At 46.8% G+C, this 25,261-nt stretch overlaps 1 protein-coding gene across 1 annotated transcript in view; it reads right to left on the bottom strand.

Moving 5' to 3' along the window:
- Window positions 1–506: 506 nt before the first annotated feature.
- The window catches only part of LOC115319476 (probable cytochrome P450 301a1, mitochondrial), a 97,134-nt gene continuing 72,379 nt past the window's right edge, over window positions 507–25,261 (bottom strand). The window contains 5 exon segments of the mRNA XM_042289767.1: window positions 507–725; window positions 13,123–13,338; window positions 22,187–22,246; window positions 22,248–22,266; window positions 23,283–23,452. Of these exon segments, the coding sequence (XP_042145701.1) occupies window positions 615–725; window positions 13,123–13,338; window positions 22,187–22,246; window positions 22,248–22,266; window positions 23,283–23,452 (576 nt within the window). The 3' untranslated portion in view covers window positions 507–614.

The raw sequence follows: 25,261 nt of genomic DNA, 5'->3' as shown, positions 1-25,261 counted from the left end.
AATTTCCCCCTCAATTTAGCGGAAAACGTTTTGTTAAATTTCCTCCTACAATTAGCGGTGCCATTTTTGTTAAATGATAGAAAAATTTAGCGGGGAAATCTAACGCGAGGAGGAGAGGAGGAGAAAAGAAGGAGGAGGGGAGGAGGAGCAGGATCAGGGGACGAAGAGGAGGGGAAGAGGAGGACGGGAGGGTATGGAAGGGGATGAGGGACATACTCTATTCGCAGTACTCTCCCCTCCTCCTCCTCAAGAGCTGTGCTGTAATTTCGCATTAAAAAAATTGTAAACGTCTTTCATTTTCTTTTTGCGCGATTTACGCGTGAACTTTTGATGTGCAGCTAATATACACTGTTTCAGTACTGTTTCGACAGATGTGCCTAAATCTTATGGTAGGTGGAAGCCTCTTCTTCCACCGTCATGAAGTTGAAGTGTCGGTCAATTCCCATTCCCGCTGCCCAAAAGCGCTTACAAAGAAGGCCACGATGCGGCATGTCCCACATGACAAATAAATCGTGCAGGCTTTATTGAGGCCACTGTATTTCTGGACGACCGTGCAGAAGGTAAAGCAATCGTATGCCGTGGCAAAAGCATCGCTGCCGAAAGGTGAACCGCGGTCAGTGCAGGTCGAGGAAGCGGTACCTCGCTGGCCTGTCAGGTGCGTTGACTAACTTGCTCCGCATACCGATGTCCTCGTAGTGGTACTCGACCCTGTATTTCAGCAACAGCTACGGAAGAAAAAAAAACATATGTAGGAGAGGTACACCAATGTGTTCCAGTGGAAATGCTGAAACGTTCAACACCGACGGATCGGACTTTGCAAGACTCCCGCCGAACACAAAAAATAGATAAAAAAAGATTACAAAAAGTAACTCTATCAAATTTTTATGAGCAAATCACAATGTTTATAGCTTAAAAAATTCACGGGCCCAAGGCATATCGCAAAGAAGTCGCCCCTTTGTCGTACTGGCGTGGCAAAGGCATTGGTAACACAGAATGTGATATGTTAGTGTGGAAAACCTTTGTACACTTGTGGAAACTGGATAGGGTAAAGTGGCCCTGCATCGTGCAAGGTAAGCGCGTGGGCGCTTTGAAGGATGTCTTGTTGGTTGGCGCCATCTTCTGCGCTACAAATGTGACTTTCTCGAGGGCTATTCAAGTGTGAGACGTACAGTGCTGGGTAAAGTACATGTGAAAAGTACTTGAAGTACTTAAAGCCTTTGAAATATTTTGAATAGAAAATAAATAAAAATGGGAGGTTATGTCCTTCAAGTAAAGTAAATGGGAAGCCGGGACCCATGTACTTGAAGTAAAATACTATAAAGAAAATGTACTTTCAAAGTGAAGTACAAGTATTCTTTAATCTTCCGCGATGCCCTTTTATTCCCCTATACAGTGTTTTTTTGTTTTGTTTATTGTATGCATTGCCCCAGGGGTTATCGGGGGTGCATCAGTTATTTTCGGAAATGGCGGCCGATATTGGATAAAGTAAAGGGGCTTCAGAGTTGACAAAGCATAATTTTGGGATACAAACATAACAAGACCAAATTCGGGAATGTACTTCGGGGAAAGTACAAACACGGACATGCTCAGAGAATGTACTTGTTCAAGAAACGTTGGAAACTGATTGTTTCTGAGCTTTTGTTTGAGATTTCTTTTTTTTTTATTTTTCGGACTTCTAGTAACAGTATTCTAAACATCCTAGAAGTAGCGTACAATGTACTCGATGTATACTTCCCAACACTGGAGGCGCAGTAGACAGAGCATGCCGAAAACGCAATCACTGAAACACGGCAACACCGAGCAGAGCCCTGGTACCAGCTGGCGGCAAGAGAGTATCAACCACTCAACCCGCTGCGGCAAAGGAGTCTGATCACCATTTTTTAATGCGAGAGCATTAACTGTCCCATGGAGCGAACCGACCTCATCAGCTTTGAAACCACGCCAAACGTTGGCCAAACGGCATCGAAAATTTCCTTTCCCAACCTAGCGAAGTGAGGCCGATTTCTGATGGATTATGCTACCATTGGCTAGCGCGCGTCATCAAGGAACGAGGATTCCATTAGCTCTCGTGCGGCGTAGTTGCAAAAAAAAAGGCACCAGAGAAGCCCTCCTCATGGTGGCGCAGCGCACGCATCGGCCCGGACGCCGGCAGTGCGGGCCAAACCGCACAGCCCGCTCCGGCGAGCTCCGGGGAGGGTGCACGGCCGAGCTCAGCGCGGCGCGGCCACTTCAGGAGAACGCGCGCTCGGCCGTCGGCCGGGGAAACGTGACCGTCCGCGCCACTACGCCGCAGACGAACTAGGGGAGCGGAAGAACGACATTCATGCTTTCGCATTCACAACTCATAAGTGCTTAGTGTCCGTGGAATTTTTTTTTTTTTTTTTTGCTTTTTTGTCGTTCTTTTTTGAGCTGGGAAGCCCGGAGCACGCTCATTTCACGGAGCACAACGACGTTGTATGCCTGAACACGTGATGTTTCACCCGTCGCCGGTCGCCGTGGGTAACCAACACCACCTAGCGTCAAGGCCGCAGCGCTCCTCCCGCGATGTCACCGCCGGAGGCGATCGGGTCGGGCCGGGCGTTTGCGAATAGCGCTGATTTCATTTCCCTTATTTCATTCATTATACTCTCAGGGCCCGAAGGCATTACAGAGAGGAGTGGAATTATACATGAATATAAAGTGAACAATGAAAACAAAACGCAAAAAAACAAAAGGTACAGAATCGTTATGGAACATTATTAGGATCATTAGTTATGGCGGTTTTAAAATCAGCAGCGTCGGTAAGTAAGACTACGGATGCGGGAAGGCGATTTTAGTCAACAGAGGTCAGGGGTAGGAAGGAGGCATAAAAGGTGGAGGTGATGCAGTAGGGGATTCCTGCTTTTAGTGCATGATCGGTGCGCGGTGATATGTGTGATGGTTCTGAAAATAATGAGGTTCGAAGTGCTGGGTTAGAGTGATAAATCTTGTGAAATAAGCAGAGGCGAGCTATTTTTCTACGAAAGGAGAGGTTTGGCAAAGATAGAGACGCTTTCATGGAGGTGACGCTGGCTGTACGGTGATAGTTAGAAAGTATAAAACGTGAGGAGCAATTTTGAATGGATTCAATGAATGATGCTAGGGATACGCCAGGGTTCCAGATAGAGCCTGCATACTCAAGTAATTTGGTGCGCACTAAAGTTTTATATAGGAGAAGTTTAAGTGAAACAGGGGCAAGGGAGATGTTTCTTCTGAGATAAAAAATAATCGATTAGCATTGTTAGTTATCTATTCGACATAGATGTTCCAGGAGAGATCGTGAGTTATATGAACACCGAGATATTTATAGGTTGACATAGAAAGCAAGGTGGAGTTACTACTACAGTAGGAGGGACAAGTGTTATTTTGACGGGACACTCTCATGAATCTACATCTAAAGGTGTTAAGTTCCATAAGCCAATTATCGCACCAGCGGGTGACGTTGTTAATATCGGTCTGAAGAGCAGATATGTCAGAGTCGTTAATGATTTCCTTATAAATTACACAGTCATCAGCAAATAGGCTAATTGAAGAGGATACATACGTGGGAAGATCGTTAATATATATAAGAAATAAAAGTGGACCTAATACGGAACCTTGTGGGACACTGGACTTGACACGTGAGGTTGAAGAATTAGTTCCATTAACGTGAACAAATTTGTAACGGTCTGATAGAAACGATTCTATTCGAGCGATTATATTAAAATCTATGTTAAGTTTACGGAGTTTATGAAGAAGCAGTGCGTGAGGAACCTTGTCGAAAGCTTTTGGGAAGTCAAGAAATATGCAGTCAGTCCTGGAACCTTGGTCAAGTGTTACGTGAAGGTCATGAGTAAAGGTTAGGAGTTGAGTTTCACATGAATAAAACCTTCGAAATCCATGTTGCGCTTAGTTAAAAAAGGAGTTTGAGTCTAGAAAATTGAAAATGTTAGTGTAAATGATGTGCTCAAGGATTTTACAAGAAAGGCTCGTTAAAGATATGGGACGAAAGTTTAAAGGGTTATGCTTATCGCCCCCTTTGTGGAGAGGGATCAGCTTCCCCACCTTCCAATCCTTTGGTAATTCTCCTTGTTCAAGTGATTGCGAAAATAATTTAGATAAGATAACGCATGAGTATGTATTAGTGTTTTTCAAAAACTTAGCATTAATATTATCAGTGCCTGCTGTCGTATCGGTTTTAAAGTTTTCAACAATGTTAGATATACCTTCGCAGTCTATGATAACAGGAAACATGGGCAAAAATCGTATGCTCTAAATACCGGACAGTCTGAGGTTACCGTGCATCAAAAAGATCCAACAAACACATCATTTAACAAAAAAAGAACACACTTCACATGGCACATCCTCTCCATGGGTACTATGCCAGGAATAGAAGGAGGGTTAATAACTTTCCAAAATTGACGCGGATTGTTAAGTAGCTTTGACGGCAGCGTAGTGTTAAAGTAGTGTAATTTTGCCTCTTCGACTGCTTTATTATATAGCTTAGCTGCAACGTGGTAGGCTTCCCAGCGTTGTACATTGTCCGATAGCTTTGCAGTGTGAAATAATCATTTCTTTTTATTTGACAGCTTTTTCAGTGAAGAAGATACCACGCGAAGGGGAACATGGGCGTTCATCACTGACATAACTTTTTCTTTAAATTAACACCAGTTATCATCTACTGAGCGCTCAGCAAAACAACCTATGTAGTCCTCTAGAAAACGACAAAGTCCATTGTTGATTGAATCAAAATTAGCCCTAGCATAGGCAAAAAATGTTTTCGTCTGATCGGACTTATTGCGTCCAGGAATGTTTAACAAAAAATGTAGAAGAGAATGATCACTAAGACCAGGCATGTAAGTTAACGAGGAGATCAGCTCAGGCGATGTTGTTAATATGAGGTCAAGCACAGCAGCAGTTGTTGAAGTCGTACGCGTCGGTTTTGTAACAGTTTGAGAAAAATTGAAATCTAAACAAAGATTCAAAAACTCACTACATTCGGAAGAGAAGCGACTAAGGTTTGCACCCTCGTCTGACCATATTATAGATGGGTAGTTGAAATCATCCAACAGTAGCGTCGGTGCATTCGGGAAAAGAACAATGACTGCGTTGATCGCATCGTGAAGATTTGTTATAAACGCGGTATTGCTAGAAGAAGGGCGAAAACACACGCCTAAATTATATTTTTTTATTTTTTAACTGGAGACCAACCCATAGTAGCTCGAGTTCTGAAACAATATTGATGTGATACGATGGTATATTGTTTGCTACCGCGACTAACACCCCGCCACCCTTTCTTTCTTCCCTGTCGTGACGATAGAAGTTGAAACGTCTCTGACAGTGCACAATTTCACAGTGGCGTATCTTACTGGACAACCATGTCTCGCTTAACACGACAATATCCGCGTTAGAAGAGTCCACAACTGATGACAGATCGTCCCGTGTATTCGCAATGCTTCCAATGTTCGTAAAAAGAACAGAAATATTATTATTAGGCAAAGTGTTGGTGGTAGTAGCCTCACCCCTCCTAGAACGTTATGACGAAGCTGAAGCTTGATTAGGATTTACGACGTCCCGTTCTGGCTGACGAGCGGAAGCACGGTTAATAATTTCGACGTTACGTCTAGGTAAATTATGTTCTCGCCCGCGGGAGTTAAATTCACTGACACAGTCTGTCTGAGGCACATAGATATAGCACTTATTTCCAATGAGCAGTTTGTCGAAGCGCAGCTTGAACGGTAGAGACTGTGGTTTTGCGAATTCTAATAGCTTTCGCCGCGCAAGGCGCACTGATGGTATGAAATCCTCAGTCACGGAAAATGATGTTCCTTTGAATTTGTACGCCTTAGAAAGTACGGTCTCTTTATCTTTGTACGAAAACATCTTTACAATCATCCGGCGACATTTTTACTGATAATACATAACGAGGCGATGCGCCCTTTCGATACACGATGGTACAAGAACAACTCCTAACCTTCTCGAGACACTCGTCTACAACAGTCTTTTCCGACTGCGCCCATGTTTACTTATCCTTATCGAGGGAGCCAAAAACAAGAAGATTTGATCTGCGCGCTCTGCTCTCCGCGTCATCGCACCGTCCCCTGAGCTCCGATATCTCGATAGCAGCCGCGGCTATCTGTGCGGAAGGGCCCACGTCTCTGTTAACGCTGACTGATTTCACCGTAGAGATATCACTATCTAAGTGGTTGACGCGTGCAATGAGATTACTCAGCGATTTCTCGGTGGAATGTTGCTTCGCCTTTCAGTCTTTTACTTCCATGAGGATGTCGGTTTGCCCAGTCTGAAGCGTCACAACTATTTCGTTAAACTTTGTTGAGTAACTCCTCTTGCGCTTCGGTCATGGGTCCAAGGTTGGTTTCAATATCCCCACCAAGTAGTAAAAGCAGCCCAAATCCCACATTTTCGACATATGCAGCAGCAACGTTAAACAGCTCTAAAAATTCAAGATACAACGTAAAGCATGCCTTGGGGCCTGGCAGCACAAACAAACACAAAACGTCGCTGTGAAGGTATCGCTGGTGAATGAATATATAATAAAAAAAAAGATTAAAAAAAAATACAGGGTTTTTTTCACCGCAAAAATAAGCTAGCATTGACGAACGCTCATTTTTTGCCCAAATTAGCGCCAAAGGTCACAACCAGATGCCAAAGTTTCAGCCCGATCCGATACCTTATTCAAAAGTTATAAGTGATTTTTGTGAAAATTTCAATGGGAAAATGGAGCCCGCTTTTGCCCGTTTTCGGTTTTTAGTGGCATAGAGCCCCATATATTCGAAAACTCCGTCGGCCGCCATTTTCTATTGAAATTTTTAGAAAATCACTTATAATTTTGAACAAAGTATCGGATCGGGCTGAAACTTTGGCATCTGGTTATGACCTCTAGCGCTACCTTTGGGCGGAAAATGAACGTTCGGCGATGCCTAGTTTTTTTTTGACACCCTGTAGTTTAGAAATGGCAAACGGGTCTGGAAACAAATTTTGTTGTACGGCAAGCGATCAGGCGCCGTGGAACATCGCTGTCATGTAAGCCCATCGCGAGTATATTTACATTCCTAGCCATTTGTTTTAATGCAAAAGAATCCGCTGTCTCGTGGAGCGAGCCGACGTCATCAGCTTTGAAACCACGCAAAACAGCACATTAATGAAACTACGCGCAAAGCGAGCCAACGGCACCTTTTACACTTCGGTCCCATTGGCCGCTGCGCGTCAGTTTTTCTGGTATCATCCTGACAGTGTTATCACGCTGTTGTGTTATGACTGATCACCGCGTTCGCTCGCCTCTTATCGGTTGTAGAGTACGTGGCAATGTATGCAGCGCATAAAATAAATCAAGCGGCTCGTCCTGCTGGGAACTACGTTGCTGTCTGTCCCTTCCTCGCGTCGCAAGGCACACGACAGTTTGAACGATCGCTCACCCGATGGCGCTGCGTGTCCGCGAGGCAGCGCACTCTAAAAAAGCCCGTGAGTCTGCTTTCCCGCACAACACTCGGAGAGACAATAGACAGTTTTAGTGGACCGTACGCTATAGCTTTGCGTACACAAGGAGATTGCGGGTCGTGAGTGCGCATGCGCAGAACGCAATAGAAGGGCTAGCGTATTACGTACGCACGCAACGCTGGGGATTTTGCGTTGCTGACTAGCGGGCCTTGCGGGACGCTCTGGAGAGATCTCGGACCCAACGAGAGCGCCAGTTTCAAGATGGCGGTTGCCTCGACTGGCGCAGCAAGGGCGACGTGGTGTTTTTGAAGTTCTGTGTTACGTGAAATTGCGTGGCGTTCAGCTCCGCGATTCTTTCTGGGACCTACTGCGGTTGAATCAGATCGCCCTGCAGCTGAAGGAGTACACAGTCGAAATGTTTGCCTCTCGCAAAGTGCGTCGACGCTGCGATCTGCTCAACGCTAAGCCTATTCCCACAGTTCATCGCCGACGGACGAACGACTCTAAAAGAAATCGCCGAAGTTCTCGCTACGCACTGGACATCAGGGTCATGAATTTCATTCCGCGATAGCATTGATAAAAGGTGCCGTTTCCACGGGACGACTGACGGAGGCTCCGTGATGGAATTTGGCTACGCACTCGTACTCGTAGCCTCTGTACCCCGCAGAAAAGCGCGCTTGACGAGGCAGCTGTGGCTTGGTTTAATCTGAAATAAAATGATTGGACACTTTTTCTTCTTCAATATTTCTTTCCAGGAGCATGGTTGCGCTATAAGCACCCGAAATTCTACGGCTCTAGCAAATTTAACCAAGATCCTGCGCGGTGTTCACTCGAAAACGTAACGCACAACTAAATTCGGTCCGAGCAGGTCATTTTTAGCGTACGCTATACTGTTGCGTATTGCGTACGTAAGATCCAGCAACGCTATACTAAAACTGTCTAATCACCGCAACTTACGGAGGCAGCTCAGCGAGTGACACAACCGAAACATATGTTAAGACCAAAAAACGCAGTCTGAGTTGTGACATTAAGCAATGCAAGCGTGACGTTTTGCATTGTTTAATCTCACAACTCAGACTGCGTTTTTCGGTCTAAACTTATGTTTCGGCATTGTCATTCGCTGAGCTGCCTCCGTAAGTTGCGGTGATTGGCTCTCCGAGTGTTGTGCGGGAAAGCACACTTACAAACAATTTTTAGAGTGCGGCTCCACCGTTCCACGCCCCAGGTCACCGCGTTGTACGCCGCAGGTCAAAAGAAAGGAGCGAAAAGCGGAGTGATTGCTTTCGCATTCGCAACTCATATGAAGTGCTTAGGTGTATTTCGATCCTTTTTGTTAACGCAGTCATATCCTATAAAAAAAAAAAACCGCAGGCCTTCAGGTGAATTTTCTGAGGGTGGATGTTTGGGCCAGTTTGGTATTCATCACGTAGAGAAGAGCGCAAAAATAAACTTCTTCCCACTTTAAATACACACACACACCGGGAACAAAAATTACTCACGTCGCTGTAACTAGCTAACTGTTAGCGCGATGTGAGTAATCTTTCTTCCGGTGTGCGCGTACCTCCAGTTTGAGTTTAATTTAGCGCTATTTTCCACTGGTGAATGATAAGCACAACAAAGCAAAACAGAGAAATAAAACAAAACGGACAAAACTTTTTTTTTATTCTTCCTCTCTCTCGGGTTAATTATAGATGTTTTGTTTTTCAGAATGATAGCTGTACACAGTAATTAAGCTAGAGAAGTGCGGAAAGGCAAATTATCAGGGCTCAGGAAATTGAGGCGCAGTGTGAGAACAATACGTGCACAACGATGCCGGAAAAGATTAAGTTGCTTTTAAGCCAATGTCTCTATCGCTCCCTCGCTCCCAATGGCGTATTGCTCGGCAAGAGGGATGTTTTATAACCAATAATTATCACAAAAAGACGTTCCACGGAATGATACCACGTGACAATACAGTTTATAGTAACATTGTAATGTATACGGAACCAAACTCTCACAGAAAGGATTGCCTACAAATGCAATACCGTACAGTTGAGAAAATTGTCTGCCTTCCTAAATCAAACAACAAGAAAGCAGACAGGTGCAGGTTACTCCCAAAAAGTAACCAGATACGTTACTCGTTACCTAACCGTAGAACGAATTTTACCTCAAAAGTAAAGAGTAGTCATTTTATTGACCAAATACATAACAGCTTTTGTTTCATACTTTATTGTTTTCTTTTCGGTAGTCTTTGCACGTAAGCGGTAGCTTGGCCTCGAAGTTTTCATCAGTTATGTTCCCCCGCTTCCTTGAGAATACATCTCTGGGAACGCCGGAGTCGTTCTACTGACGCGTTCAAAGAGACGGCAGTGTTCTGCTTAGGAAGAACTGGTGAATTTGTGTTTCCCCTCTCTGGTTTGTCCTGTCTGCCTCTAGAGTTCCAATAGGTTGACAAGGGGTTCTGTGCCTTGCCGTGTTGGCAGCCTCTGGGTTGACATTTGTCTGTACACAATTAACTAAAAGGTTCAACCTTTTAGAAGGCTGAAGGACACTCCTAGGCTCTAATGTCATACTGCGGTGTTCAGCAATAAACACTGCCATATTGTCATACTGTTTTATTGTTTTTCGGGTGGCCCATCTGCCTTTGTCCCGATATATGCATACTCAGGTTGGAATTAAAACGAGACTGTTTAAACGGCGTTCTACACGTAACTCCTCAAAAGGAACGAAATACCGTTACTCGTTACTTGGCCTCCAAAGTAACTAAGCAGTTCACTCGTTCCTTTTGTTAATAAGGTAACTTAAAAGGTTACTTGTTACCAACAAAGTAACTACGTTGAAGTAACTCGTCTCTAGTAACGCGTTACGTACGTGTTTGCATAAAACTTTGTTGGAGGGAATAAAAACGACTGGGGAAATAAGTTTGGAAGAGTTGATACGTACATTAATATTCTATGTATGAATATGAACGCTAATCATTTGTATCACTTGTCAAATTGCAGGATTTGTTTGACAAATGACTATCTTGAACCACAACAAAAACATCAACAGGACACCAACACACCCTTCCTAGGCTGATAGCTCCGGCAAAAAACAAAAACCCCAATTTAAAAAAAAAGGGGACGCGTGAGTTTAGTTTGAAACCTACGCTGTTAATTGCACCATTGCGCTCGCCTAGCGCCCGATACGAAGAGCGAATGGCATTAAAATAGCTCACCTGTTAAAGGAATCCCTGCAGTCAAGCCACCGCCACAAGTAAATTTGGATACTACCCAGGCCCGTACGGAAATCATTACAAGTAATCAACTTACTTGTAACCGATTACGTTTGGAGTCACTTTGTAATCATTTCAATACATTTGTTATGAACATATCGCAAGAGTAATTTGGTTACCTTTAGAGTACTGAAATTACTTGTGACCGTTGCTATTCTCCCTACCTTTTTCTAAGGGTGCCCTTCGTTTTCACAAGTTTTCTACCAAGAAATTATCGAACCAAGTCTTTGACAGAAGAAGTGTGTACGAACATTGGGGAATGAAGAAGATAAGCGGTTCATAATTCGGTGATTCTAATTAAATAATGGAGAGTACGGCCCCGTCTTTAAACGGGCAGAAAAACCTGTCATTTTGGAAAATTCTGAAGTAATCGGAAAAGTAACGGCTGTGCTTCAAGTAACGGCCAATTAACTTTCCTTCCCAAGTAATCGAGTAATCTAATTGAATATTTGCTAAGCAAGAGTAAGTGTAATGGTCATTGTAATGTATTACTTTTTTCCGCCGAGTAACGTGGACATTGACTGGTACTACCACCTCAGACAACGGCCGATTGATGCCTCTCGACATCGCTGGACACTTTATGAAGTATCTCAAGCCCGAGCCAAAAGAAAAAAAAAGGAAAAACCGTTGCATAAAAAAAAAGTTACAGACAAACACGCACACGTGTCATGGGAAGGAGAAAGCCACAAACGCTGCATAGCGAAAAGCACTTTCGGAAGCCGACAGCGCGTTATGTAAGCGAAGACGTCATCGTCGTGCTTGTGCGCGCCGGTAACTTTGATGCATATTCTCTTCTAAACGCGTCTCGACGTGTCTTTCTAGACACGCGAATCTCGCAAACACAAGGAAAGACGCCCGAAAGGAAACGATTGAACATCCGTATATATATATATATATATATATATATATATATATATATATATATATATATACAACACGGGCACTTCACACCATCGTATGTGGTCTCCGAGAAGGATATAAACGAAAATGTGCAGATGAATGAACCGTACTTAATCCAATGAATCAAAGAATTGAAGTTTTCAGACTTGGCTTTCCTTGTTCCTGTTCCTAGCACTGCAAATATATATATATATATATATATATATATATATATATATATATATATATATATATATATATATATATATTATATACCCGGATAAGAACTGCCCTACGCTTCCCTCTCTCGAAAGCTTCAACCGTCACCCCTCCGAAATTTGGACTCGACCGTAGCATTGTATAAATACCACCCGCGTTCATCTGTAAAAGTTCTTCCTGACGAAGGCCGGACTCCGGCCGAAACGTCGAAGATTAAATCGTCCGTTGTTGCTGTTTTTCACTAAGGGTTTTTTTCTTCTCAGTTTTATATATATATATATATATATATATATATATATATAACTCGAACTTACACAAAGGCGTGAATTTAAAATTACGTTTCGTAGTATTCTGTTTACGGCGCTGGACCACTTCTACGCCACAAACAGCCGACTGTCCGGAAAGAAAGAAGTCAAAAAAAAAAAAAGAGGACAACCCCAAAGAAAAGTCCAACTTCTAGGATTGGCTCCTCCTTCTGCCGTTGGTAACGTCATGCCTCAAAGCGCCACGAACTTCCCTCTAGGTGGCGTTGAAGTAACACGGAGGTCCTCGAGAAAGAGGTTCGGCTGCCACTGGCGTCCAATCAACGAAGAAACGTGCATGCGTTGGGGTTCAGTTCGCAGTCGATCTGTTGACGTCCGTTGCTGATACTTAATTGGATATCGTTAGGTGCGAGCCATATAACATATTTTGTGTTCAAACACAAAAGAAGAACATTTTCTCGGATGACACAACACAGCTATGTACAGCCGGTGACACAACGACGCGGAATAAATAAGGGAAAAGACACTTCAAATAAAGAAAATACCATTTTGTTAAAACAGCTGAGACTGGCACGGCCGCGATCGTCAGTATATTAATGACCACGATTAATTTAGAGTGGCACGGCAACCGTCCCAAGCAGCACGGATATCGGCCAAGCATTGACCAATGGCTGGCGATGGTCCTTTGGCCAATGTCTAAAGAGTGGCCATTCATCGGCCAATGGTTGATAGATGGTTAATGGCCAGCGGTCATTGGCCAATGGAGTGAGCAGGGCCAGTCATTGGACGATGCCTGAGCTCTGCCTGGCCAATGGCAAAAGTACCATCGCCAATGATTGGCCAAATCTGTGCTGCTTGGGGTGTGACTTTGTTTTTTCTCCTCATGCTGTTCTGTAACGCGATGCTCGTCCCATGGAACGCCACTAGACACTGCGCTTTAGAGGGTTCAACCGCCGTATATGCAGCCATCCAACCGCATGGTTTGACCCCACTAACGATGTCGCCAAGCGCAGGAGTTGTCTGCTCGCCCCTAACTCGGCCCTCGCGGCTCACCTTGACGAGCAGGATCCAGATCTCGAGCTCGGCCAACCGCCTGCCGAGGCACATGCGCGCCCCGAAGCTGAAGGGAAGGGAGGCGAACGGGTGCAGCACCCACTCCTGGCGGCCTTGGTCGTCCCGTTTCAGCCAGCGCTCCGGCAGGAACTCATCGGCGCGGGTGAAGTTATCCTCCAGCCGGCTGGCCACGTAGTTCTCGGTGAACAGCGGGGTCTGCGAGAAATCGAGACACCACGTCGCCATCGTCCGACATCGCACGACTCGATGGATTGGTCGGTTTCGCGGGGAACGACGAGAGCCACCGACTGTTCCGAGAGTCGCGTCGTGATCGGGGGTCTCCCTAAAGGCCCGTTTACAAACTCGCGACTTCTGAGGACCGCGTGCCTGGAAACCACTTAAAATCTCTTGCGAGAGATTATATCATCTGTAGAAACAGATGATGTGATAACCGACGACGCAGAGCGCGCGCGCGCTATCGTGGATCCATGTTGGTTTCCCAGTTTTCGAAATTTGTTTTCGTGAAATTCGGAGGGTGATTTTTTTAGTTTATTTTCTTGCATAAAAGTCGGGGTTTATAGAAATGTATTATTTTTAGACTCCCAAGTCTCCGAAATTTGGAATTTAATGTTAGTAACAGTAAGAAAGCACAAATCCAGCAGGAGGACGAAAACATACATGTACGAGCTTTCCTCCTGCTCGTTATTTGCTTTCTCAATTTTACATCCATTCCAACACGCGCGTCAAAATCTTAATGTTAATGTTCTCAATTATTTTAAATTAAAAAAGCCGCATCTCCACGTGGTGAATGATGTTGATTGGGGCGAAACTCTGGTGGTGCTTGATTACACACACCACAGCGCACTATAGCAAACAACACTCACACCTTACACACGAAAAATAAAGCAAAATTCAAACAAACCGCGCTGACTGACAACTCTTTTTATATAACTTTGTCTTCTTCAACCTCTAGCACCACCGAATTTCCCAAATCACGCGCACCGATCTCCTAGATGCCTAAAAATGTTTTCTCTTTTTCTGTCAGATGTAAAGATGGTGTACTTATACAGTTGTTATAGTTTCTGGCGATATGTTCTGCTTCGATAATTTCTCGAGTTAATTGGTTTCTGTAACTACCTAAAATTGTACAGGATGGCAAGTGAACGTCGCACCCACAATCCCGGCAGTGTATGCCTAGATGCCCTGAGTTGGCTCTGGAGCTGTCGTTGTTGTGTTCCCGGAGCCTATCATTAAGGCATCGTCCGGTCTGACCAATGTACACTTTCCCGCACGAAAGGGGAAATGAGTACACCACTTCATCGGCACACTCAACGAACCTGTTCTGGTGGTTTTTGGTGCAGCATACTGTTCGGTGGAAATCAGGTGAGTTGACTTGTTTACACAAGTTACCAAGCTTATTGGGAGCAGTAAAGACGACATTGATGTTGAACGGTGAGCCGCAGCATGCCGAGCCTTTCGTTCGTTTTCATCGATGTCACGCTGCGGCCGAATGCTCGAAAGCGTATATAACCACGTTCCACACCACACATTCTCTTTCTGACATGGATGAAAACGAACGAAGGGCTCGGCATGCTGCGGCTCAGCGTCTACGCAGACAAGCACCACCAGAGCTTCGCCCCAATCAACATCATTCACCCCGTGGAGATGCGGTTTTTTAGAGCGCAGCTCTTAGGGGCCCGTTCCCGGCTTGAGCGGCGTCGCCGTCGCCGTCGGCGTCGGCGTCGCCGTCGGCGTAACCAAGGTCATCCCAAGGTCACTTGACCCCCAAGGTCATCCCAAGGTCACGTGACCCCAAGGTCACCCCAAGGTCACGTGACCCCTCCCCCAGTTTCACGTGACCCCCAAGGTCACGTGACACCCAAAGTCACGTGGCTCCCCAAGTCACGTGACCCCCGTGGTCACGTGACCCCCCCGATAACGTCATCAGTGACGTCACTGATGACGTCACCGGCATCAGCATCGTCAGCGTCATCATCACTGATGACGTCATCAGTGACGTCACTGATGACGTCACCGGCATCCGCATCGTCATCGTCATCATCACTTATGACGTCACCGGCATCCGCATCGTCATTGCCATCATCACTGATGACGTCATCAGTGACGTCACTGACGTCACCGGCATCCGCATCGTCATCGTCACTGATGATGTTACCGGCATCCGCATCGTCATCGTCATCATCGCTGATGACGTCATCAGTGACGTCACTAATGACGTCAGCGGCATCCGCATCGTCATCGTCATCATCACTGACGTCATCAGTGACGTCACTGATGACGTCATCGGTATCCGTATCGTCATCGTTACTGATGACGTCATCGTCATCGTCACGTGACCCCCCTAGGTCACGTGACCCCCACCCAAGGTCACTTCACCCCCCCCCCAGTACCCTTCCCTACTTCTCCTCAAGAGCTGCGCTCTAATTCGGCGTTACAGGGAGTTGTAAACGGCTTTCACTTTTTAGAGCGCAGCTCTTAGGGGCCCGTTTGCGGCTTGAGCGGCGTCGCCGTCGGCGTCGCCGTCGCCGTCGCCGTCGGCGTCGGCGTAACCGCGCGGTGCATCATGGGAAATGTCCCATAATGCACCGCGCGAGCCCCCCACCGGGGTCACGTGACCTCGTGGGGGGCACGTGACCCCGGTGCATCATGGGAAATGTCCCATAATGCACCGCGCGAGCCCCCCACCGGGGTCACGTGACCTCGTGGGGGGCACGTGACCCCCCGAGGTCACGTGACCCCCCAAGTCACGTGACTCCCCTGATGTCATGTGACCCCCCTCCTCCCCCTCCTCAAGGTCACGTGACCCCCCGAGGTCACGTGACCCCCGCCGATGTCGCGTGACCCCCCGATGACGTCATCCTCACTGATGACGTCACCGGCATCCACATCGTCATCGTCATCATCACTGATGACGTCACCGGCATCCACATCGTCATCGTCATCATCACTGATGACGTCACCGGCATCCACATCGTCATCATCACTGATGACGTCACCGGCATCCACATCGTCATCGTCATCATCACTGATGACGTCACCGGTATCCGCATCGTCATCGTCATCATCACTGATGACGTCACCGGCATCCACATCGTCATCATCACTGATGACGTCACCGGCATCCGCATCGTCATCGTCATCATCACTGATGACGTCACCGGCATCCACATCGTCATCGTCATCATCACTGATGACGTCACCGGCATCCACATCGTCATCATCATTGATGACGTCACCGGCATCCGCATCGTCATCGTCATCATCACTGATGACGTTACCGACATCCGCATCGTCATCGTCATCATCACTGATGACATCATCAGTGACGTCACTGATGTCGTCACCGGCATCCGCATCGTCATCATCACTCATCACTCGCTGATGACGTCATCATCACTGATGACGTCATCAGCGACGTCACTGATGACGTCACCGACATTCGCATCGTCATCGTCATCATCACTGGTGAAGTCATCAGTGACGTCACTAATGACGTCATCAGTGACGTCAGTGATGACATCATCGGCACTGGGGGTCACGTGACCCCCAAGGTCACGTGACCCCCCACTGGTTAGTTTAACCCCCCCCCCCCCCCCCAGTGCCCTTCCCTCCTCCTCCTCAAGAGCTGCGCTCTAATTCGGTGTTACAGGGAGTTGTAAGCGGCTTTCATTTTTTTTCCCTACACGAGCAGGGGAGCACGTGCTCACGTGCTTGTGAGCACGTGAGCGCGTGCACTCCCGAGCGGGAGCACAATCCCCCGACGCCGGACATCGGACGGACATACGAACATGGCTAGCCCCTAAGGAGCTTCGCCCCTAATATAAAAACATCCGGACACAAACATAAACTAAATTCATCAGAACTCACATGTACCACATGATATTTCTGCAGCTGCGTATGGCATTGACGCTTTGCCATTGGCTATATTGTCACCAATAGAAAAGAGCTCGACAAATGTAAACTGAAAATAAAGGTTCAGTTGGCGACCTTGTGCCAAACAAAATAAAGGAGACAGACACAAACGACAGCGACAAGCCTCAAACCAGAGTCTTTCGCGATTTGAGAGGCTTTGTAGAAAAAAGGAAGCTATGCTTAAACACGAGCATCATGCACGTGAGGGTATTTTTGACAGGCTTGCAATCGCTCGTGCTTACTTCACGAGCACCGAACGACTAAACGCCTGCCAAAGGTACCATCGTCAGCATGCTGCATGGGTTTGAGGCTTGTCGCTGTCTTTTGTTTCTGTCTGTCGCTCTAGTGGGACACGGCCATACGAAGCACACAAATAGTATGCTCCAAACTGGAGTCCTAAACAATGGCTTTCGTCGTGACCCAGAAGTACCATGACCCGTTGTCCTAAACGAACATTGACGAGCTAAAAGCGAATCCCCCTTTTGTCAGTATACTCCGAGATTTCAAAGGAAACTAATGTCGCGTCTCCTGAGGAACTCAGACTTTGTTTTTCTACGAAATGTCTTTAAAAAAAAGGAAAAAAAAAAACGTCTTTTTTGTTTTTATTATGTATTGGTGATCTCGAAATTTGAAGTTGTTAGGGTAAATCCGAGTTGACAAAAATACTGCCGGCGAGCGTTTTGAGCATTTGTTTTTTCGGATTTATGCAAAAAGACGCAACCCTAATCATATGCTATTTCGGCCGATCCAAGCGGCGCTACCGTCGACACGCGAGTGCGAAAGAGCAAAATACTAATAATGATAATAATAATATTAAAGTCGTGTTATGGGTGAGGAGGAGGAAAGAGGGAGGCAGTGGACGCCAGAAGCCCACCCAGGCAGCACGCAGTATTGCGCCAATATTGGCGTTGGATCGGAGAAATCGGGCCAATACTATTCTGATACTGCCGATATTGGCGCTGTATTGCAAGATCGGGCCAGTATTACCGTGATATGGCCGATGTCGCGGAACATCACTTGGGTCGGACAACGTCACGCTGATAGACAGTATCCTCCGTTGTTTTCGGGTAATTTGTCGGGTCTGAACCGGCTATATCGGCCGGTATTAGGAATTCTCGACCGTTTCCAAAACGATACTGAATCGCGATCAATGGCGTCGGCCAATCGCGGCGGCCGCCGCTGTTGCCACGGGCCGCGCCGAGGGCGCGCCAGGCAATCAGTGGCTGGAACAGGGATTTTCCGTACAAACAAAAAGAAAACACGTTTTGTAGTAACTTTTATTGGAGATTAGAACAAAACTGGGGGCGCGAGATGTTTTCTAAAATCTTTAGTTTACAAGGTTTGCGGCACAATTAATAATTTTTTACACAACCAAGTCTCAGCGGTGATTTCAGGTAGCGCGTCGCGACCTATAGGCGCATCCTAACTTCGGCAGTAATTCGCGGCGCATCCGCCTGGGAGTCGGGGGTGGCACCCTTGAAGCCCCTTCCACCGTATCTGTTTCGGAGCCAAAATGGCCGATTAAAGCCAAAATAGAAGTCACGTGCAGTTCCTCGAGTGGCCGGTGCGGGAGAAATGGCGGTGATGCGATCGCTACTAGGTCGGTTCTCGAGTACGGATCGGTGTCACTTCTTCAGAGCAGGCTCTATGGCAGTTTCCTAACTGATCGGTTAAATCTATAGTAACGTTGGCTTGGCCTAAGTCCGCTGACACCGCAGCGGCCGCGGCCATGATAACCAATATTCGCCCACCTCTGCCCAGAGCTGGAATGATATCGGTGATTCTGGTCTATTTGAGAACGATCGTTAACCGATATTGGCCCAAGACTGGGCCATGGTGCAAACATGAAACTGGGCCAATATTGCGAGCAATATCCCCCCGACGCTGGCCCAGAGTCGGCGTGCTGCCTGGGCATGCCATCATGTAAGTAACTTCGAAAACGCAACGTCAAGGCTTTCGGTGTCTTTCTTTCACCACATTCTACCCATCTCATCCAATTTAATGCGCAAAGGACACCGTGACAGTTCCTTTTTATCTGTGTGTATCTGTCCGTGTGGCGTTTAGCCTTTAACTACGCTCAGATTCAAGTTAAAATCATGTATAGGAAGGCCGCTTTCCTTAAAAAATCTGTAGTTAAATTCTTTTGAACTTCTGTCGACATTTTTTTTAAAAATCATATTGAAACTTTTTTAAAACTTTTTTAGGTTCCTTAGAGGTTATTTCGACAACCTGCTTAATTAATAAGATAAATTAAATTTTCCGAATTCATTTTAACACGAATTTTGTTGAATCCTTTTTGAAGTAACAGCAGAATAACGTTAAAAAAACCACTCAATTTTTATATATTGGATTTTGTTAGGCAATAGTGTCCCCGTGGTATTTATACATATGCACATCTACAAATACACATTAGAAACGAACACAAACATAAACACCATAAAGCACTCAAACAACAGAATCACAGTCCCGTTAGCTGCTCCAGAGCCTTATACAGCCTACACATTGAAGGTACTTATTGGGCCGGTTACCACCTCAGCACTTATTAAGGTTCCAAATGTCCGATCTCCTTCTCGGGAATATGAAAAGGGAAAAACAATGTTTCCAAGATCATGAACTCGATCTCTTACTAAAAGGCATCGGTACAACTAATAATCATTCGGCACTGTCACTAAAATAACATCCACAAAAACAGCTCCGAGAAGCAATGTCATCGCTTTTGAGTGTTTGCGGGCGAGAAAGAAAGGGGGAAGGAGGTTAGGTTAATTCGTTTTCGCGGTTTGTCCGGACGTAAAGCTAGGCACAGCGAACTTTTATGTTACGTCCGACGTAACCTTAATTTATTCTTGTTACGTCGGAGAGTGGCAGTGTATAGCGTTCCGCCTATACGCTGCCATAAAAATAAGAATTTTCCCATAGACCCATGTCGAGTTGAAGCAATTTTTTAATGTCTGTTAGGAGTGTTGTGTTACCAGCATGTTTTATTAAATAGAAACAGGAAATAGAACGAAAAAGGTCCTTCCTAATTTGCCCTTGTCCTCTTATTCTAAAAAAAAAAAAGAATCCTAGACTGAACGAAAAAGAAGTGCGAAGGAACTTACGAACGTTTTTAGAACTTTTACAGTTATGTAAACAGGAAAAAATCTATACAAAATGTATTTTCCCTTTCAATATTTTCAAGAAATGTGAGCTAATATTCTTCAAAACTCTCTTCCAACTTTTTATAAAATAATACAAAAAATCATTTACCCGAAAACATTTTTAGCTCTTTTTTTAATTGATTTAGAAAATAACCTACAAAAAAAATGTCAATACTACTTCTTTAATTTTGGTATAAATAAGACTACAAAAATTCATTAATTTTTCTTTTGAATATTTTTTACAATAATTAAAACCAAGTGCGTTTATCAAGAAATTCAGTAGGATTTTCCAGAAAGTCAATAAGAGCCTAAAAACAATTAAAAAAATATATAATGCTGAGGTCTGTTTCTGTGCGGGCTGCTAGCTTGGAACGGTCCAGTCAGCACTACCCTCGACTCGGCAGTGTGAAAAAGCAAAAAAATGACCGCATCTTCACGTAGTGAATGATGTTGATCGGGGCGAAGCTCTGGTGGTGATGATACGCTAAGCCGCAGCATGCCGAGCTTTTCGTTCGTTTTCATCCATGTCAGAAAGAGAATGTGTGGTATGGAACGTGGTTACATACGCATTTGAGCATTTGACCGCAGCGCCCTCTCGTCTATAAACGTTGAGCCAATGCATGCAAAGTTTAACGCGATTATATACGCATTTGACCGCAGCGCCCTCTCCTGTATAGACGTTGAGCGGCTACATGCAACGTTTCATCCATGACATCCCAAGCTCTTGAGTAACTACCACAGCTCACAGCCCCCTACTCCTCCCGTATTCGTGGCCGAGTGGTTAAGGCGATCCATTGGGGTCTCCCCGCACAGGTTCAAATCCTGTCGACTGCGCAAAAATTTTTTTCTTTTAGAGCGCAGCTCTTAGGCGCCCGTTCCCGGCTTGAGCGGCGTCGCCGTCGCCGTCGGCGTCGCCGTCGGCGTCGGCGTAACCGCGAGTAATCCTCGTAACCCTCGTGAGGGTTACGAGGGTTACAAAGGTTACCCTCACGAGGGTTACCCTCGTAACCCTCGTAACCCTCACGAGGGTTAGTTACCCTCAAAAGGGTTACCCTCACGAGGGTCACGAGGGTTATGAGAGTTACCCTCACGAGGGTTATGAGAGTTACCCTCACGAGGGTCACGAGAGTTACCCTCACGAGGGTCACGAGAGTTACCCTCACGAGGGTCACGAGAGTTACCCTCGCGAGGGTTACTAGGGTTACCCTCACGAGAGTCACGATGGTTACCCAGGGCACGTGACCCCCCTCCCAAGGTCACGTGACCCCCCCCGAGGTCACGTGACCCCCGTTGACGTCATCGCCCCTGATGACGTCATCAGTGACGTCACGGATGACGTCACTGGAATCCGCATCGTCATCGTCATCATCACTGATGACGTCATTAGTGACGTCACCGGCATCCGCATCGTCATCATCACTGATAATGTAACCAGTGACGTCACTGATGACGTGTCACGTGACCCCCCGCCATTCGAGGTCACTTTACCCACCCCCCAGTGCCCTTCCTTCCTCCTCCTCAAGAGCTGCGCTCTAATTCTGCGTTACAGGGAGTTGTAAACGGCTTTCATTTTTTTTAAGAAGACAGATGGGATGGCAATCGATGTGAGCACGGACGCCGGACGGACAAGGCTAGACCCTAAGGAGCTTCGGCCTTAAAAGTGAAGTTGAAAGAGTGTGCGAAGGAGAAGAAAACATATGTCGGTATTCAGGGGCCCTTAAGCTTCTAAGACGAACAAGGGCGGGCAAAATGGGGCTGCGCGAATCGCCATATCCTCAGAATTCCCGCCTAAACGTGTTACGTGCGTCTTTTTTTTTTTTTCGGCATCAAGATGTCTAACTTTTAACTAAGCAGACAACTCGATTCTCCAGCTGCGTCCCGACGAAAGGTTATTGTCGGACAGAATGTCCATTGAGACAAGGGAACCCGTTGTCGGCCCTGTCTCGAAGCGTGCGTCGGCGTCAGCAACATGCGGGCGAAAGGGAAGAACTCACCCCCGCGGGCACCAGGTATCCGGACAAGGTGACGTCGTGGTCGAGTTTTCGGAACACGCCCGGAGAGGGTTGGGTTGAGGCTGCAGGGCACAAGAGCGCTATCAAGAAAAGGACAAGCTCCGTGCTTCAGCGCCTGCAATTGCGGCGCATCCTCGGGTGAAATGAGCAGTCCAATAGAACCCCTTGAAAGCCGAGGACAAGTGTGCCCTTTTAGCTCCGAGAGTAGGATTTTCCGGTTTCCGGCACTCGATATTCCGGTTCCCGTGTTGGGCGGTCAACTTACAGGCGCGTGGTCGTTTAAACCGCGCGATGCGCCTCAAAGACCCGCGCAAGTAGCAAATACACCATCTTGTGAATTTTAGTCATTAAACCAGTCTCGCCAAACTTTATGCCTGGACCGACCTATTTAATGTATAAACACTCACAATGTCCAAACAGTACCCCTGCTAAGGGTAATAGATTTGAAATCTACGAGGTACGGTATTTTCGTTTTAACGGAGAATGTGTTACAATAAAAAATATGCGCGCTCCATGTGCAAGACCATGTTGTTGGCCATGCCCCCCCCCCCCCCCCCCCCCCCCCCCCCCCCCCCCACCAAATTCGAGCGCTGGTAGACGCAACGCTGACTGATGTGGAGCCTTTACTGGGACATCCGAGGAGCGAAGCAGAAGACTCCTTTCACTGTATGTGACAACCAACCTCGCAATTTACGATACGACATCAAGGCTGCGCCAGATTATTCATTAGCGCTGTAGATCGCACAAAACAGACAGCGCCTGTTGCAGGTTAAGAAAGTGGGACAAGGCCCTCACGCAGAGCCCGCTTATTTCAACCTGCAACAAACACAGCGTGAGGCTAGGCGCATCGCCAGCAATAAAACATGGTTAAAATTCGCGCACAAAGAGACGAGGACAAGCGGGGAAGAAACACACCAGCAAAAAAACCTAGTGACAAAATTGGAGCGTCGCCTTTGAGCTACGGACGTTTTGTGGGATCCGCGGGACAACGCAGTTTGGTTTCTGGGCTCATTTTTGACTCTTCATCGCGTCGACCCGGAACATTCACCGGGCCTCTCAGGGATACTCGCCGCCTCACCGCAGCGACTCTTTGACGCAGGCCTTGAGGAAGGGCAGCTGATTCAGGTGCTCGGGCTCCAGAGTTCGGGACTCGCTCCCGACCACGTCGAAGACCTCCCGCCGGGCCCGATTCTGGGCCTCGGGGTTTCGCCCCAGGTGGTACAGGCAGAACGTGACCGTGGATGACGTCTGCGAGGAGTAGCACATCATGGTAAATGCCTTAGAGGTCATAATAACACTTCTGCAAGATAGTCGTCCGCGGCACTTTCACGTCGGCAAAGCCGGTTTGGCGTGGATCCAAAGTACTAGCTCGGAATTAATCTAATGTACACTAATCGAACCTAGACTCACCCGGTTCACAGGTGGATGCTCTACGTATGCGCCATTTTCTTTCTTAACGCGCTCAGAATGAGGAGTTACAACTTGCCGACACTCTCCGTAGCTCATGGTGGTGATGTAGAGGATGATGTTGGCAATTGATACACAATACATGACCTTCGTCACTCCCCGACAATCTAATGTCTTCTAAACAATATTAAAAGATCGCTTCTCAAATATTGCATTCCAAGTATTATCAAATACCGTGGAGGCCAATACTGGCAACTCCCGTGCAGCGCAGGCGAAAAGTGATTGCAGCGCCCCTGGCGAGCTCGGAGTCTCCGCTAGCAGACGAATACCCCAAAATGCATTGGTTTTGCCTATCTGCGTGCGACGTGACCAATGAAAAAAACATTCTCACGGACATTCGCTGCTTTGAATGTTAAAAAATGGGTGCCACCTCATGAGTGAAGGACATTTTTTTCGCGTGGGAAAAAATGTTACAGCTTACTGGCTGCAATTTTGGGACTTCTCCCGAATAAAACATTCTGTCACAACTTATGTAAGCCAGGCAAAATACAAATTTATACCCTCGCGCTGTTTTTCTGAAAAAGGGCAATGTATAAACATTTCAGAACATAGCTTCGTTTTAATTTTATTGTTCTTATCAGTCGATTCGTTTTGTTGTTGCAATTTCCATTTCTCATGAATGTTTTGCTTATAACCGTTTCGTCGAATAGGCGAGCTGGCTAGCCCCGTTAAGATCGTCTACGGATGAAGAAGTAAAAGTCGATTTCGAACCACGTACACATCGCGACACTGTTAGCGCGAACAGTCGACAGGCGTCAGATTCGTACCGGTGGCGCCACCTAGCGGCCTCTGATGGCGAACCTCGCGCATGCGCAGAAACGTCATAGGGTTCGAGAGTATAACGACCTACTCCAAAACAATGTTCAGACCGGCTCATTTGAGGAACTTAAGTTTGTTTTTCTCGCGATTTTGTATTTTTATAGCGGCGCGCCGTCTGCATTCTAATAGACTGTCTCGTCTGCTTTCACGTTCTTCGTCCGCGCGCCCACCACGTCTGCGTTGTCGGTGTTTCCGTTCTGTGCGTCCTTACCAACGTCTGCTTCGGGTTCCGCCGCACTACTCCGAGGTGAATTTCGTCGAGGTGTCCGCGTCGGCCAGCAGTCGTAGGGGTTCTTTTGGCGTCCGCATCGGCATTTTCGGCTTGTCGGCGCAGTTTCTTGACGTCGCGTCTCTCCGAAGGGAATGTCGTCGAAGTGCTCGCGTCGGCCAGCGGTCGTAGGGGACTTCTTGGCGTCCGCATCGGCGTGTTCGGTTTATCGGCGCAGTTTCTTGACGTCGCGTCTCTCCGAAGGGAATGTCGTCGAAGTGCTCGCGTCGGCCAGCGGTCGTAGGGGACTTTTTGGCGTCCGCATCGGCGTTTTCAGTTTGTCGGCGCAGTTTCTTGACGTCGCGTCTCTCCGAAGGGAATGTCGTCGAAGTGCTCGCGTCGGCCAGCGGTCGTAGGGGACTTTTTGGCGTCCGCATCGGCGTTTTCGGTTTGTCGGCGCAGTTTCTTGACGTCGCGTCTCTCCCAAGGGAATGTCGTCGAAGTGCTCGCGTCGGCCAGCGGTCGTAGGGGACTTCTTGGCGTCCGCATCGGCGTGTTCGGTT

This window comes from Ixodes scapularis, unplaced genomic scaffold (assembly GCF_016920785.2).
Source record: "Ixodes scapularis isolate PalLabHiFi unplaced genomic scaffold, ASM1692078v2 PGA_scaffold13__105_contigs__length_92229423, whole genome shotgun sequence".
In the NCBI taxonomy this organism is placed as follows: Eukaryota; Metazoa; Arthropoda; class Arachnida; order Ixodida; family Ixodidae; genus Ixodes; species Ixodes scapularis.
The sequence above is the reverse complement of the archived record's forward strand: the minus strand, read 5'-3'. Positions and strand labels throughout refer to the sequence as shown.